At 34.4% G+C, this 17,948-nt stretch overlaps 1 protein-coding gene across 6 annotated transcripts in view; it reads left to right on the top strand.

Annotated features, from left to right (window-relative positions):
- ANLN (anillin, actin binding protein) overlaps window positions 1-17,948 on the top strand; it is a 51,530-nt gene that overhangs the window by 22,728 nt on the left and 10,854 nt on the right. For 4 of the 6 annotated variants that reach the window (XM_081079156.1, XM_081079158.1, XM_081079161.1 and 1 more), the window contains exons 9-22: window positions 1,905-2,015; window positions 2,757-2,995; window positions 3,700-3,845; window positions 4,118-4,280; window positions 5,388-5,523; window positions 6,161-6,343; window positions 7,670-7,796; window positions 8,427-8,475; window positions 8,569-8,625; window positions 9,236-9,274; window positions 9,539-9,560; window positions 10,452-10,564; window positions 11,762-11,815; window positions 16,773-16,859. In XM_081079156.1, the coding sequence (XP_080935282.1) occupies window positions 1,905-2,015; window positions 2,757-2,995; window positions 3,700-3,845; window positions 4,118-4,280; window positions 5,388-5,523; window positions 6,161-6,343; window positions 7,670-7,796; window positions 8,427-8,475; window positions 8,569-8,625; window positions 9,236-9,274; window positions 9,539-9,560; window positions 10,452-10,564; window positions 11,762-11,815; window positions 16,773-16,859 (1,526 nt within the window). The remainder of the gene's footprint in view (window positions 1-1,904; window positions 2,016-2,756; window positions 2,996-3,699; window positions 3,846-4,117; window positions 4,281-5,387; window positions 5,524-6,160; window positions 6,344-7,669; window positions 7,797-8,426; window positions 8,476-8,568; window positions 8,626-9,235; window positions 9,275-9,538; window positions 9,561-10,451; window positions 10,565-11,761; window positions 11,816-16,772; window positions 16,860-17,948) is intronic. The other 2 variants (XM_081079157.1, XM_081079160.1) reach the window with 1 other exon arrangement.

Below are 17,948 nucleotides of genomic sequence, written 5' to 3'. Positions count from 1 at the left end.
TTCTCAACATTTTACAATCTCACCAACAGGGCAAAAAGGCTCCAGGTCTTCACATCCTTGCCAATACTTGTTATTTTCTGTTGTTTTGATAGTAGCCATCCTAACAGGTGTGAGCTGATGGATCCTTGTGAATACATTTCTGCTATGATTAGTGATGCTCAGCATCTTTTCATTTGCTTGTTGGCTGTTTGTATGTTATTTTTGGAGAAATGTCTATTCAAGTCCCTTTGTCCGATTTTTCATCAGGTTATTTGAAATTATTGTTGAGTTGTTGGATTTCTTTATGTATTCTGAATGTTAATCCCTTATCATATACATGATCTGTAAGTATTTTCTCTGTGTCCTTTGATGCACAAAACTTTTTAAGTTCAATATGTGCCATTTGTCTGTTTTTGCTTTTATTGCCTGTGCTTTTGGTATCACATCCAAGAAATCATTGCCCAGTCCATTGTAATGAAGCCTTTTCTCTCTGTTTGCTTCTAGGAGTTTTGAGTTTAATAGTAGGCCTTTAATCCATTTTGAGTTAATTTTTGTATAAGGTGTAAGATAAGGGTCAAACTTCATTCTTTTGAATGTGGATATCTAGTTTTTCCAACATCGTTTGTTAAAGAGACTGGTTTTCTCCAGGAATCATCTTGATAGCTTTGTCCAAGGTCGTTCAACTTTATGTGTGAGGTTTTATTTGTGCGCTTTCTATTCTATTCCATTGGTCTATGTTTGTCTTTATGCTAGTACCATACTGTTTGATTACTATGGCTTTGTTATATGTTTTGAAATTAGGAAATGTTGGTCTTCTAACTTTGTTCTTTTTCAAAATTATTTTGGATATTCATGGTCCCTTGAAGTTCAGTATGAATTTTAGGATAGGCTTTTCTGTGTCTCCATAAATGCCTTTGGGATTTTGATAGGAATTGTGTTGAATTTGTAGATTGCTTGGGGTAGTATGGACATCTTAATAGTAAGTCTTTCAATACATGAACATAGGATATTTTTCCATCTATTTGTGTCTTCCATTTCTTCCATCAATGTTTGTAGAGTACAGTGTACAAGGCTGTCACCTTCTTGTTTAGGTTTATTCCTAAGTATTTTATTCTTTTTGATGGTATTGTAAATATAATTGTTTTCTTAATTTCCTTTTCAAATTGTTTATCGTTAGTGTATAGAAATGCAACTGATATTTGTGTGTTGATTTTTGTATCTTGCATCGTTGCTGAATTTGTTTACTAGTTCTAACTGTGTGTGTGTGTGTGTGTGTGTGTGTGTGTGTGTGTGTGTGTGTGTGTGTGTGGACTCTGTCATGTCATCTCTGAACAGAGATAATTTTACTTCTTTAAAAATTTGGATCATTTTTATTTGTTTTTCTTGCCTACTGCTATGACTAGGACTTCCAAGGCTTAGTTGAATAGAAGGGGTGAGAATGGGTATCCTCATCTTATTTCTAGTCTTAGAGGAGAAGCTTCCAGTCTTTCACACTGAGGATAATGTTTGCTGTGGACTTTTCATGTATGGCCTTTATTATGTTGAGGTACTTTCCTTCTATTGTTAGTTTATTAAGTGGTTTTAGCCATACATTTTTTTAAATAGTGAGAAAAATTGCAGAACAGGATATAAATATGATCGCCTTCTGATAAAATAAAAGGCTATGCCCATATGTATACATGGGGGAAATTGGAAGAACACACTATAACCTGGTAATATTGATGTTTCTTTTTCTTGGTGTAGACGAAGAGAGAGATGGAAAAGTTAAGAGAGGATAGATGTTTTGGGGACTTTCCTATACATTTCTAGATTTGAAATGCAGTTTTATAGTCAGAAAAAAGATACACAAAATTCCTTAACCAAAAAAAAAAAAAAATCTAGGTTCTTATATGTATTAATGTGGTTTTTCTTAAAAAAAATTTTAGGTGTCACTGAATGTGAAATGATGAAGTCTAGCCCTTTGAAAATAACATTGTTTTTAGAAGAGGAAAAGTCTTTAAAAGTAACATCAAACCCAAAGGTTGAGCAGCAGACAGGTTGGTTTTTATTTTTTATTTTTTATTAACACTGGACACATTATAAGAAATAATATATTGGTAGAAGCACATGTTCAAATATACAGTGTTCTGTACTTCTAAATGGCCTGCGATTTCATAATACTCTTTTTTTTAACTAAGAAATACTCTAGTTTCCACAAAGATACAATACTGTTAACAGTTATCTTTAGGTCACAGACCTCTGTGAAAATCTGATTAAGGTTATCACTCAACTTTCACAGGGAAAGGAAACATACTGACCTTTCACGCCTGGCATGTCCTGTTAGAAGAATTAGTGGTCCTTGAAGTTATTTGTGAATATTGCCCTAGGTGATGTTAATATTTTCCTATTATTGACTGCCTTGTGAAAGGGCAGCTCCAGTAGAAAAGGAGTTATTTGAAAGAACACTTTTCAAGGTGTGAAGCTTTTTGAGTTCTTAGTTTATATATTTTCTTACACCCAAAGCTTTTGATAGTTTCACTTTTGATAGTTTCCACCTTTGATAGTTTCCACTTTTGATAGTTTCCACTTTTATTGCTTAGAAAATGTTATTGGAACTTTGGAAATTATTTTGGTTTCATATATTAGTTTATTTGTTTACTTATGGTTTAGGAGGTGCTTTGTCTATAGCTTTTTTCCCCTGTTTAGTTAGAAAGCATATGAATAGTAGATCTTCTCTGCTATCCCTTTAATCCTTAAAGGGCTGGATCACAGTATTCACTTATTGAAATATTTTTCAGAAGTGGTACGTGAGATTGAGATGAGCGTGGATGATGATCATGATATCAATAGTTCAAAAGTAATTAATGACATCTTCAGTGATGTCCTAGAGGAAGGTGAACTGGATGTGGAAAAGAGCCAGGAAGAGAAGGATCAAACAGAAGCAGAAAGCAATGAAGAACAGGAAGATGGACTGAATATCTCCTCAATGTCTTTACTTGCTCCATTAGCACAGACCGTGGGTGTGGTAAGTCCAGAGGTAAGAAAAGACTAAATGTAAACAGCCCCAGGATATAAAGAAACCAAGTAGTTTTGGGGTCTCCTTTTGTTTTATTTCGTACATGGGAATATAGCATATTGTAGCCAAGGGGATTTAGCAAACCTGACATTAATTCTCTTAAAAGTGAGCTTAAAACTCTTCTTAAAAACTCCTGTTGACCTTAGATAAAATCCGAACTGTAGCATGCCTAAAAAGGCCAGATGTTTGGGCTCAAATCCTGGCTCTGCCATTTACTGAGGTTTGTTGGTCAAGTTGTGTAATTTCTTTGCTACAGTTCCCTCATCTGTTAAATGAGGATAAAAATAATACCTCCATCATGGGTACATAATATACATATTAGTATATTAGTATTTAGCACCAGACAGTTAACTTAACATTTTTATTAAGAGTTAACTATATTATTAGTTATTACTCTAAATTGAATAACTGCAGCTTTGTTTGGAAATTGATTTAATTCGAAATATATTTTTAAAGGGTTATGTGTAGGTTTTAGCTGTCTTTCCACTTGCATTTATTCATTTACTTTTTAGGAACTTATTTTAGTGTGTTGTTTTTATGATGAATCAGTTGACTTATGGGATATTTATTTCCTAATAATAGAGAAGAATTCATTTATTCCTCAGAATTATTATTTAGAATCAATGTCATCCATAAACTCTAATGTCTGATGTGCTTCCCTGCAGAGTTTAGTTTCCTCACCTAGATTGGAATTGAAAGACACTGGCACAAGTGATCAGAGTCCAAAACCAGGAAAATTCCAGAGAACCCGTGTCCCTCGGGCGGAGTCTGGTGACAGCATTGGTTCTGAGGATCGTGACCTTCTGTATAGGTAATAACGTTTTGTGAAGGTATTCACTCACTAAGGGTCATGGTTTAGATTGTCGTGACAAGCTGTGTTATTTACAGTTATAATGTTATTAATAATTAACCCATGTAAAACTTAGGAATAACTTTTTCAGCATCTCTTTCACCCAATGGCATTTTCTGTTCTGGTGACGTATTCTGCCGATATGTTTCAATATCAAATTCTGAAATGTTCAGTAAAGGATAGTGCTTAGTGTGTTGCTGGCTTTCTAATAATATGTAACTTATTTCCTGAAGCATTGATGCATATAGATCACAAAGAATCAAAGAAGTAGACCGTCCTTCAATAAAGCAGGTGATTGTCCGGAAGGAAGATGTTACTTCAAAATTGGAGGGGAAAAAGAATGCTGAAGAAAAAAATTCCTTTTCTCGTCAAGTGAATATCAAACAGAAAATGCAGGTATGTACTGCTGTGGAAAGGGAATTTGGAATGTTTCCTTCATGTGACCGAGTCCTTGACAACAAGGGCTCATCTTTATTCATCTCTGTACCCTGAGTGACTAGAACAGTGTCTGACACTGAGTGACTAGAACAGTGTCTGACACTGAATTCAATTTAATTTGAAAAAATGTCCCCGTTGTTCGAAAGGTTGGAAGAAACTTGTTTGATATTGTTGGATTATTTATTTTTAAACATGTTTGTCATGAGTGTCCTTAAAGTATAACTATAAATTAGATGATGATGATAAAATGTGAAACTTATTTTGCTCTTAGACGTTCTTTTTTTTTTTTTAAGATTTTATTGGGGAAGGGGAACAGGACTTTATTGAAGAACAGTGTGTACTTCCAGGACTTTTTTTTTTTCCCCCAAGTCAATTTGTTGTCCTTTTAGTCTTAGTTGTGGAGGGCGCAGCTCAACTCCAGGTCCAGTTGCCATTGCTAGTTGCAGGGGGCACAACCCACCATCCCTTGCAGGAGTCGAACTGGCAACATTGTGGTTGAGAGCCCACGCTCCAACACCTGAGCCATCTGGGAGCTCAGCGGCAGCTCAGCTCAAGGTGCTGTATTCAAATTTAGTTGCAGGGGGTGCTGCCCACCATCCCTTGCGGGACTCGGAATTGAACTGGAAACCTTGTGGTTGAGAGCCCATTGGCTCATGAGGGAATCGAACTGGCAGCCCTCGGAGTTAGGAACATAGAGCTCTAACCGCCTGAGCCACCGGGCCGGCCCTTAGACGTTCTTTTATGCTAAGGAAAACATTTGAAAAATTACAACATACATGTAGTTTCAATAAAACGAATCAGACAGTCTCTAAATTTCTGCTTTGTTGAACATAGCTCCAGTTGTAATTTTAATAAGTATGAGTTGAAAGTCTTTTCATAAGGAAGAATATTTATGGTGTAATGTTTTTGGTGCATAGTCTAGAAACTTGAACAGTGAAACTGTAACATTTAGGCTTTACTCTCTAGTAATTTTGGAAATTATCCAATAGGATTAGTTACAGCTAGAGTTTAAGTGAAAATGGTGATTAAAGATGATTTTTTTCTTCCTCTCATTGGTTTCACCAGGAACTCAATAATGAAATAAATTTGCAACAGACAGTGATTTATCAAGCTAGCCAGGCTCTTAACTGCTGTGTTGATGAAGAGCATGGGAAAGGGTCATTAGAAGAAGCTGAGGCAGAAAGACTTCTCCTAATTGCAAGTATGTGTGACACACCTGATAGAATTCCAATGCAATGTCAAACTCATTTTATCTAGTATATTCAGAAATCTCTAATTTGGAGAAAGGGCCTTTTCTGTTAATCTGTCTTGATTGCTCTATTTTTTTGTTTCTTATAAGGTTTGTGAAAACTCTACATGTTAAATAAGATGTAGTTTGCATGAAGGGGTAAAAGAAGCTGGAATGTATATGAAGGAATGTAGTTGTAAAGAGTGTACTAAAAGTGAATATATATTTGTATACAACACACACTCTATCTCTCTACCTATCGACATGTAGCCAAAAAATAGTAATGTGAATTTTACTGTGTGTGTATGTATGATGATGGATGACAGGGCATGTTAGGGTGGAGAGATTATACCATGTAACAAAACTGACCAAAAGTTGAAGCATTAAATTATGAGGACTTGGTAAACGGATGAGCAATTAAGCTTTTCCCCAACTGTTAATTCACCTGTTTAAACCTGTGTTAAACACCTGTGTATATAAAAGAAATTTACTGATTTCCTCTTTGGTCTCATGTACAATTGCCACATCAGTACATTTTTTGGAATTGATCTCATTTAGAATCAGTTGCAATTTTAATATTTGAAAGATTAACTTGCATATTTTTATGTAGCTGAGAAGAGAACACTTTTGATTGATGACTTGAATAAGCTGAAGAATGAAGGGCCTCAGAGGAAGAATAAGGCTGCTCCCATAGCCCAAAGTGAATTTGTCCCATCCAAAGGATCAGTGACTTTGTCAGAAATCCGCTTGCCTCTCAAAGCAGATTTTGTCTGCAGTACAGTTCAGAAGCCAGGTATGGTCGTTTTGATTTGCATCACTTCTAGATTATATGTTAAATTATGAACCTGACCTAGATTGGAATTGTGCAAATGGAAACAGGTAAGCATGCATAAAGATGCAAAGCTTGTATATTGGGCCTTTTGGTCCTTTTGTGAAGATACTTGGATAAAAATAACCAAGGGGAAATTTTATATATGGGCTTATAATCCACACCTAACAAGCACGGCTGTAACTGAAAGTTAATAAACATCATTGTTAACATAAAATACTTTCCTTAGATGAGTTATCCTGACATAGCAAATCACTTTCTTTAACTAATTTTATTGTGGTAAATATTACGGCACCTAAAAGAACTTATGTTACTTACTCTATTTTAAATTCATCCCATTATAGAAACTTGTTCTATAAATCCTGAATTACTGGTTGTGGGAGTGAAGAACACCTCAGTGGAGATGCTTCTATTAACATTTGATTCCCTTTGTCCTTCTAGATTGCATAAGTAAACTTTTCTAAACTATGTATTCTACTAAAAATCATATATTAGCAAAGTGGGTAAAGGAGAATATGGCACTGGGATCTGAAGACAAGGCAGGGTGATGATAGCAAGCTTAATAAAATGAAAGTTTTATTAAATTTTGGAAGACTTTTTTGTTAAGGTTTCTTTAAATTTATGTGTGGAACATTCTCTGAGGGAAAGGAGGGCTGGACATAGGCGAGAAGTGAATTTGAGGTGCTGGGAAAGGAAAGAATGGAGATCTTTAAAAGTTTGAGCATTATGGTAGGAAGGAGGTAACCTAAGTTCTAATTCTTGCTGTTGTCTGGTTTTGGTGGAGTATGGGCAGAAATCTATTCACAATTTAGTATGTACCTAGAAATCTATTCACTATTTAGTAGTTATTTAATGACAAATAGTGAAGAAATAGTTCATATTTTCATTAGAATTTATCTCTGAGTAACTTTCACAGAAATACAGTATTTTAATCTCAGTTTTGAAATAACAAACCATAATTTACCCTTTTGAGGTATATGTAATACTATAAGCCAAAGAATTTGGGGGTCAATAGGGGAAATTCAAAGTCAGCACAAATTGAGGGATGTGGAGTGAAGTTATTTTAATTCACATAATAGGAAGAGAATTTGATGATGCTTATTCCAGAATTATGACTGTCTTCTGTGTCTTACTTATCTTTTTGTGTCTGGAAAGTTGATTTTAGAAATTTTAAAATAAATTTTATATCAGTCACTTGTAGTATTACTTTATTCCTTTGGTCCTCCGGAATCCTTATTATCTCAATCTGTTTTATTTGTGCTTAATACGTAATGTGATTTCTTTTTGCAGATGCAGCAAATTACTATTTCTTAATTATACTGAAAGCAGGAGCTGAAAATATGGTAGCCACGCCATTAGCAAGCACTTCAAATTCTCTTAACGGTGATGCTCTGACATTCTCTACTACATTTACTCTGTAAGTAAGTCAGGCTTTTGGTGCCTCCAACACATTTTCTCTAATAGTTATACAGTCTAAGTATACAGGTGGCATTTTTAATCTTGGAAATGCAGTATGTTTGTTCTTTTTATATGGAGAAATAACTCAGTTTTCAATTTGTTGGTTTAACTTTCATGTTTCTAATGTTTTCCTCCACTGAGTAGCACATTCCTTCCATGTGACTATATATATTTAATGTTTTGAAGTGTTTTAAAAAAAATATATATATATATAAAACATGGACCATAATTTCTTTACCTATGCTTTAAATCTCATAATGTACTTAATATTCAATCTCAATGAAAAGACATTCTTATTTAGTGTCACAGATTTATTTTGAAACGAGTCAAAATCCGGTTGGAAAAAAACTACTTTTATTGTTAAAGATTTTGAGTTGTAAAATACTGAAGGAAATATTTGAGTTGTATTATAGGAAAAAATAGACTGTTCTTACCAATTTTTATATTCTTTAATGGTTTATAACTCTTATCTTTAATTAAAACACATTGAACTCCTTTACGCTGAGAGTCTTGTAACAGTATTTGTGGCGTCATTTTTAATGGCGTAACTTGATATTTTTCTTATAATTTGAATGCTTTATTTTTGCAGGCAAGATGTGTCCAATGACTTTGAAATAAACGTTGAAGTTTATAGCTTGGTAAGAAGTTAAAAGCTTTCTAAAATAACTATTAGCATATTTTTCTTAAAGATATCAGATTTCAAGCTAATTATGCTTTGGGTTTGTGTATAGGTGCAAAAGAAAGACCCCTCAGTCCTTGACAAGAAGAAAAAGGCATACAAATCCAAGGTGAGAACGAAAGAAACCCAGGAAAAATATAATTAGAAAAAAAACAGATATCAGTTTTAATTTATGTATAGTATTTAATGATTATCTGGTTTTTCGATCATTTTTATGCCCCAAATTTCAGTTACTGTGTTTAATAGGTGTAAAGACAGAAAGTAAAAGTGGGTGATTGTGATCCTAAGTATAAGTTACTAATACACTCAGGCTCCATCATTCTATTTTCTCTACATTTACTTGACAGCTAACTTTTGTTACCTTTTTAACCTTTCTCAAGCCTTTTCCTCTGAACTCTTGTCTCACTGACTCCTCCAAAGCAGTACTTCAGAATGACATGGCCACGGTACAGGCCGCGGAATTAAAACCTCCAGCATGGCTCACTTCCTTCCCAGTCTTGGCTCTTTTGTTCTTTTCTTAAGTCGTCATTTAAAAGAATTTTATGTAGCTTTAGCGAGAAAGGAATGACAGTATAAGTGAAGCCTTAACGAAGGACTCAAGTACAATATATTCATACTTAGGAATGCTTTTCTCTGTGGAAGTATCTCCAAGCTGGTTCTCTTTAAGCTCTCGATTATAATGTTTAATAGGGAATATATTAAGTTATCTTTTCTTTTAGGCTATTACTCCCAAACGACTTCTCACATCTATAACCACAGTAAGTAGAATTTTTTAAATAAATTGTTTCCTTCAGAAATCTTATTACATATATGATTGTAAATTGGTTAACCATTTCTAGACCCTTAGCACTTTGGAAATCTTTAAAATATACTAATTTGGGGGAAAATCTCTGATATTTACATAGGCAAAATGTTTTCTGAAATGTAGTTCTTATGGTGTTAAAGAGTTTTGTATGTAATATTTAAATCTTTGTATCAAATAAAGAAAATAACTTATGTTTCTTCTTTATACCTTCTTTTAGAAAAGCACCCTTCATTCTTCAGGTAAGTGGATCTTAAACTATTTGGAACACTAGGATAAGGAAAAGAACTAAGCAATGACATATACATAGAACCATCTTCATTTATGCATGTGTACCTTAGTCTCTTTTGAATAATATTTTCTGTATGGTTTTTAATAACATACAAGATTATTCTCCAGACCAGTGTGCTGTCTGGTTGCACCTTTGTCAGATATCACCACAGGCCACCAGTCATCACATCCAGGCCTTAGCAGGCAGTACGCATGTGATACTTAGTCCCTTGACACCTGCAGCAGGTGGCATTACTCTCCACCCTAGCTTCTGCTGGTCTGTAGATTTTTGTGCTGTCCACACTGTGGAGTTGATTTCTTTTAACTTTGCTGATCACGACTGGCCTTAAATCATGTCAGAAAAGCATCTTTCTAGTTTATTGGGAATTGGACTTCCAGGAAGTCCTTTTTCTAGAATGGCTTTAGGCCTGTTCTCCAAAGGGGATTAGGATTGAGCTGGTTTTATGCACCTCCTTCGGGCTTTCGGTCTCTTCTTCTTGGTGTAAGAGAACAATTCAGAACAACTGTGTAGTTTAGTCTCTGCTGCTAACTATGTCATCTTAAGCTATAGCAATGAGGTCTTCTCGTGTCTCTTCTAGGGAAATTGCATTTTATATACACCTTTTTAGATTCTGTGTCTTTAAAAACCTATCCATCCCAAATGTTGAGTGCCTGTACTTCACTTTAGTTAAACATAAAATTCTTTCATTAGGAAATTTAAGGTTTACCCCCCATATTTAGAAATGGGGGGAAATGAGGCAATTTTCTCTGACAATTCAATTTTGTTGCGTTGGGTGAGAGGAGGCGTTGTTATTTACACTTACAGAGTCTCTCTGAGTAAACTTTGTTTCCTTTTGCTGTAGTTATGGCCAGTCCAGGAGGTCTCAATGCTGTGCGCACCAGCAACTTTGCCCTCGTTGGCTCGTACACACTGTCCTTATCTTCAGTAGGAAACACTAAATTTGCTCTGGACAAGGTAATCCAAATTTTTTGTTTGTTTTTAGAAAAATGAGGTCTGTGGAAATGCTCCTGTAGTACTTTCAAGTATTTGAAATCTTTGGCTGAAAATTTGTGCATTTTAACCAGGCACGGGTGGTTCTACATGATATATTTTTTTAATGTTGGAAGTATTTCTCTCTGGTATCTTAACAGTTAGTTCAGTCTGCAAAGTAGTGTATACTGGTTCATTCTAAATGTCAGTTCTGACTACATAAGTATTACTTCTTTTTTTTTTTTTAATTTATTTTTCAACTACAGTTGACATACAATGTTATATTAGTTTCAGATGTAGACGTGTATATACCTTATGAAGTGATCAGCCCGATAAGTCTAATGGCCGTCTGACACCATACATAGTTATTACAATATTGACTATATTCCTTATATAGTGCTTTACATTCCCTGACTATTTTTATAACTGGAAGTATTACTTCCTGCATGCAGATATTAAGCTTACAGTTTTAAACATAGTCACTAGTCCATTTGAACCGATATTTTGAAAGGAGTAGTATGTCATAGATTTAGTTGTGACTAGATAGGGAAAGATAGGTTAATTTCTTAGAAAAGTACTCATAAATCGAAGGGATTTCCCTCCCACACTTTCCTCCCCAACTTTAAAGCTTCAACATTCAGATCTGCATAATATTATTTTGGTTTTTTTCCTACCATAATGTGATATGACTAAAATTTAACAGCTGACAAGATCATTTTAAGGACTGAGAGAACTAGAGGCAAACTTTAGTCCTTGTGTTCACTCCTGCTTTATTACACAGAGGTATATTTAAATATTATAAGAGATTTTTGTAGTCAGGATATACAGATGAACTGTAAATATTATGAGGCCTGGTTTCTAGCATTTGTCCTGCTAGTAATTTCCTCTTTAACATTAAGGAAAGTCACTTCATTTCTCTGGGGTCTTGTTTTCTGAGTGTAGAATATTAAGTTAAAGGAAAACAATCTAACTTTAAAATTTCATGGAGCATTTTTCGTTTAGTTGATAGACAAAAACCAGTTTATATACAAAATTTTGATTACTGTTAATACATAAATGTATTTTAACATGCTGATTAAAAAATAGTTATGTAACTTTTTTTTAAGTGATTCAGCTAGTTTAACAAATTGAGTGATCCTGGCTCTTTTTTTTTCTCTTTGTTTTTCATTTTGTTTGTTTTAGATAAATTATGATGTAAAAGAGCGAGAGCTACTGGGCTATTTGTTCCAGGAAAAGGTTGCCATATTTTCTTTGCTTGAAACTAATGATCTTAAAAATCAATCCTTAATTTTTGGCCCATATGTTTTTGTCTGACTAACCACTCTTGTATCTTTATTTTGAATAATTAAGGACATTATGTACATTATCCTTCCTTTAGACTCTTGCAGTTGGGCATCTTTGTTCATGCATGTTTGGTATTTGGGCTTTTCTCCTATATTCATTTATCATGTAATTCTTTAAGATTCTATTGTCACTTCAACATTGATTTTTCTGGGTACTAAAATACGAAATTAATAACTATGTTTAAAACTAAAATTTATTCAATAGTATTTACCTCCCATAGATTGAAAGAACTATTGGTGATGTTTTAATAGAAAACATTTTTGGTCTTGATTGGCTAATAGACATATTGCTATGTAGATGATGCTTTGTTTATTAATTTTTAAATTAAAATGTGTTTAATTAAAATTATGCTAAATAAAATTATATATCTTAGATTTTTAAAAAGATTTTTAATATCCTTGTGAAGATAAATTGCAAATGTTTTGTGGGTATATAGAAATGCTAATTTACAAAAGGTTGCATGGTATTGTTTTAATTTGTTGAAACAATATTTGCAAATTAGATAAGCATAAGAACTGGGATGGTTCTGTGTACTGTATTCCTTATTCACTGTTGTCTCACATAGCCAATTTCTACATATGTAAGCGATTTCATTAATCTCTAAAATGAAAGAGAGTTCAGTGGCATATGTTAAATATAGACTGTTTGCTCTTTGAAAATTGTTTGGCTGCCAACATAATTCAAAATATCACACAAGTTAAAAATAAATTACGATATTTCTATTCTCAATAATTCCTTTGAAATTATAATTCAAACAGCCAACCACATGACTGAGTACAACGTCAAATCACTTAATTCGATTGGTTGCGTCTAATACTCTAAAAGTCTCTTTTTTGAGTTTAATATAATACAATTTAGATGTAAAATTTGTCCCAAAAGTGCTTCTGTGAGTTACGAGGGCAAGCAAATATTCGTTCCAAAACCTATAGTTAATATAGAAGAATATTTAAAATAGTTAAGTTTAAATGTTCTTTAAATTGGTGGGGGGAATGGAGGACCTCCTATAATAATATAATAATCCTACTGAATGAACTTTGACAGAGTAAGCAAGTCTCCCATATCTTACCAGACACCGTTGGTACAAGCAGTGTTTGCTTCTTTTACTAGTGCCCTGACCAGAGGTACAGCAGTCACGAGACTTGTCTCTGAGATCCCCTTCAGAACAGAATTTCTTGTGACCCAGACTGTTTGCTCGGCAGATTTGGGGCACCACTAACAGTGGATTGCCTTCTTTGTGGTTACAGATGTCTGATGTAAGGCCTGGCATCCTGGAATTGAACTTCTGAATCTCACTGAGTCACAGTCTCTCAAATCCTTTCTTTGAATAGAGACCCCAAATAGTCATACACTTTATTATACGTTTATGGGTAAAGGAAGGAGACTATCCCACAGCTCATCTTCTGACATAAAGAAACCTCATAAGTGTTTCTACCTTCCAGGAAATAGAGATGTCGATTTAAATAGTATTAGGGCAAACAAACACTTATGAAGTACAACAATTAGCAGTAGATTTTTGGGGTTAGAGGAAGAGCCAATAGGCGTTCTGTTGTGCATAAAGCTATGCTTGTTTAGGCGGGTTGGCCTGATAGAATTGTTAACAGTACCCCTTTCTCTCAGAAATACAGTATCTCAATGTATAAAAAATTACAGTCATCCTGGTTATAGGCTATATTTTACAGCTCTTAACAATAGTTGAGGTGCAAATATCTTAAAAGACCCTTTTTGTTAAACAGAATAGGGTCATACATTTTCACCAGTCTCCACACTCTGCAGTGGTTAGCAACAGTGATTCTTGTGAAAATTCTCAATTCACTTTATCAGGACAAGCTTCCAACCAAGAATATGGTCTACTCGTCACAGCTGCAGAGCAAGAGAGAACATTTATTTTCATATTTCCAAGATTCTTTATTACCAGCAGTGTTCTTTGGGCCAAACAGTGGAATTTCATTAATTAGCATTGAGAGCACAAGAAACTTAAAACTGACACTGTGGAAAAGAAAAGGCAAGGGAATTGATAATGAATTACAATAATGAGGCATGTGATGCTTCAATTCTACATTATGGATGCCTTTCAAATTCAGAAGCAGGAAGGTTTTCCTCATCGAATTAAATCTATTGAAACCTCTACTCTTTGGCCAAGAATTTTCCCTTTAACTGGTCTGTATTGTGTTGTAAGATTAAATTGTTAGAAACTAACCTTACAATAAAAATTTTCAAATTTAGACTAAACTAAGACTATTCCAACTAGGGTGCCATTTTTTCCCCATTGTGCAGCAAGAATGACAGACAATAACATCATTCTGTCTTGACCCAGAAGTCAATATCACTTTAAATATATGTATATTACTATTTTATTCTAGTGATGCAACCTCTCCAATTGAAATGTTTGTTGTAATCTTCAATTCAAATTTCACATTTTAAATTATCACATATACTTAAGCAGCTTTTATAATTTGAAAGATACTTTTGACATGAGGTGTCTTTACTATGAATATGTTGATAAGAATGATTTATTTAAAAGTATTTCTTACACAGATTTTTTATTTTTTTTATTTTATTTTTTAAAATTTTTATTAAATTTATTGGTGTAACATTGGTTAATAACTATATATTAATAAATTTCAGGTGTACAACTTCAAACTGTAAACACTATTGTGTAAATGTTTTCAGTGCTAGATAGAAAGCATTATTTTGGAAAAAAATATCAATTCCTCAAACTTTCAACTAGTAAGAGCAACATAGTCTCCGTTTAGGCACTTATTTTTGTTTTGTCAATTTATGCTTCATGTATTCTAAAGCTATGCTGTTAGGTGTATGAACATTCAAGATTATTATATCTTCTTGATGAATTGTTCACTTTATTTCTGATGATCTTCTTTATCTTAAAGTCTGTTTTGTCTGGTAATTTGTCTTTAATAGCAACAACAGCTTTCTTATGATTAGTGTTTGTATGTTATGTTATTTTCTATCCTTTATTCTCAATGTGTTTGTGTCCATATGTGTCAAATTTGTGTATAAACATATTTTATGGTCATATTTTGGTATTTAGTCTGACAGTCTTTTGTCCTTCCTTTGGAGTGTTTAGTCCATTTATAGTTAAGACAATACTAATATGGTTGGGTTTGGACTACCACAAGAGCAGGCAAACTCATAGCCCACAGGTTAAATCTGGCTCATGGCCTGTTTTGTTTTTTAAATTGCCCTGGCAACCACCATTCTACTTTGTGCTTCTATCAGTTTGGTTACTTTAGATACTTCACATAAGGGGAATCATGTAGTATTTGTCCTCCTGTGAATGGCTTATGTCTTTTAGCATAATGTCCTCAGGATTCATCCATGTTGTAGCATCTTACAGAATTTCCTTTTTTATGACTGATAAATATTTCTTGTATGTATGTACCAAATTTTCTTTTTTTCAGTAGGAAAACTCGGGATATTTATTTGGCCAAACAGTATTCTTTTAGCAAACATTTATTAAATGCCCGGTTACGATTTGGCAGCATAAACATGCGAACAAACATGAAAAAGGACACAATAGTTGACCTCAAGAGTCTGCTGTGCAGAGATGTGGGGCTGCGGGTTACGACACATCAGAAAAGATACACAGGGAATCTCAGAGCCTAAAAGACAAATCTCAGACTCTGAGAAGAACAGAATCTGGATGGCACAGCGTAGTTTTTATACTCAGAAGTGGGGAGAAAGGAGACTGTACCCAATGTGCTTTATCTGTTCGTATACTGATAGATAACTTAGGTTGTTTCACCTCTTGTCTATTGTGAAAAAGTGCTATAATGAACGTGGGAGTGCAAATATCCCTTTGAGAACCTGATTTCAATTCTCTTGGAAATTCCCAGAAGTGGGATTGTTTGATTTATGGTAATTCTATCCTTAATTTTTTGAGGAACCTACTTACTGAAACGTTTTTACCTTTGATGAAGTCTAATTTATCTATTTTTTCTTTTGTTTCTGATGCTTTTGGTATCATATCTTAGAATCCATTGCCAAATCCATGATCACTGAAGATCTACCCTTGTTTTCTTCTTTTTTTTGTTTTGTTTTGTTTTGTTTTGTTTTCTTCTAAGAGTTTTGTGTTCTCCTATTTAGGTCATTGATCCATTTTGAGTTAATTTTTATATATGATATAAAGTATTGATTCAGCTTCACTCTTTTGCCTGTGGATATCCAGTTTCCCAGCATCATTTGTTGAAAAAATTGCTGTTTCCTTATTGAATAGTTTTGGTGCCCTGTTGAAAAATCAATTATTCATAGACGTATGGGTTTATTATGGACTCTCAATTCTATTCCTGTGGTCTGTACATCTATCTTTATGCCAATACTGCACTATTTTGATTACTGTGGCTTTGGATTAAGTTTTGAAATTGGGAACTATGATCCTTCCGACTTTGCTTTTCTTCAAGATTGTTTTGGTTGTTTGGGGCCACTTGCAATTCCATATGAATTTGAGGATCAACTTTTTAATTCTGCAGTTCACTGTTTTTTATTACTGAGTAGTATTGTATTAATATACCAATTGGTTTATCCAGTCTTCTATTGAGTATATTCTATCAATGGAGAATGGATAAGCATTTGTGTTCTCTTCTTAAATCTGTGTTTTCTTTATCACATTAGGGTTCTGTTTTTATCAAGCTCTACCTTGAATGAATTTATTCTTCAAAAGAATTTGTTGCTTAGGAACCAGTGGCTTGTTGGCCACCTATTTTATATTCAAACTTTAGAAATAGTGTGTTTTCAAGGCATAATATTCTATATTCATGATTTATACATATTTTATCAAGAGAAATCATATTTTGAAACTATTTTGCAAATAATTTACCATCTTTCTTTGCAGGTGCCCTTTTTATCTCCTTTGGAAGGTCATATTTATTTAAAAATAAAATGTCAAGTGAATTCAAGTATTGAAGAAAGAGGTTTTCTGGTAGGTCATCTATATGTATTTTGGTTCAGTAAACATTTGTTGCATGTTCTCTATCTGCCAATTACTGTACTGATGTTGGAATATAATAGGCCACAAAAAAATAAACTCAGGAACTTCTAGTGTATAAGGCAGAAATACAAGTGAACAGGTAAGGACAATATAATACTAACACAGGAGAAAACATAGAGTGCATGGATATTAGTGAATTGGAGGGACGTCAGCTCTCGAGTAGGTAGGGAAGCTTAAAGAGAGCGACTGGATGAAGCAACTTGTATATACTGCTAACTGAGTAAGTTAGTCAGAGGGAAGAGGAGGGAGAGATGCTGTAGGTAAAGAGAAGAGAATGTACAATGGCCAGGGGCTCAGCCCTGTCTCACCCCCACCAGAGACAGTGACATATTTAGATAGTGGCCCGTATTTCAGAATAGCTAGAGCTTACAGTGTGAATGGGTGTGTGTATGGAGGAGGGGCAGTAAGGAGAGTGACTGGGGAGGAAAGCATGGTTAGGGGAAATGGGGCCATCTGTTAAAGGGCCTTTCAAAGAATTTGGACTTTATCCTGAAGTTAGTGGAGTACTGTTACAGGATTTTAAGCAGAGGAATATCGTTAAATTGGGCGTTTAGGAAAGTCATTCTGACTGACATGTGGAAAGTGGGTTGGAGTGACGACCCTGAAAATGTCCAGTGAGGAGACTGGATTACTCCATAAGACAGGTTAACGGGCCTGGCAGACTGGATGGAGAGGACCCATCATGGGGAGATGAAGGGGGAAGAAGGCCAGACCCTAGTGACTGGCTCTGGTGGGTGGAAAATTGGAAGTAAGGGTGTCATCCAGATCCCTGCCTTGCACAACTTGTTCAGTGGCATGATGCCACAGAGATGAGGGACCTTGGGGGCAGGAACAAGTGTGCGTGTTTGGAGTGGAAAGTGTTCTTTTCCCCAAAAATTGTACTGTGGAAAATTGTATACACACAGCACTGTTGATAGACTTTTACAACGAACGCTATTATACCCATCATCTAGGTCCTGCCTTTAATGTTATTTGCTACCCTTGCTTTATCATATATCTACTACCCAGCCATCCTTCTAG

The sequence above is a fragment of the Rhinolophus hipposideros genome (assembly GCF_964194185.1).
Source record: "Rhinolophus hipposideros genome assembly, chromosome: 18".
Classification (NCBI taxonomy): Eukaryota; Metazoa; Chordata; class Mammalia; order Chiroptera; family Rhinolophidae; genus Rhinolophus; species Rhinolophus hipposideros.
The sequence above is the reverse complement of the archived record's forward strand: the minus strand, read 5'-3'. Positions and strand labels throughout refer to the sequence as shown.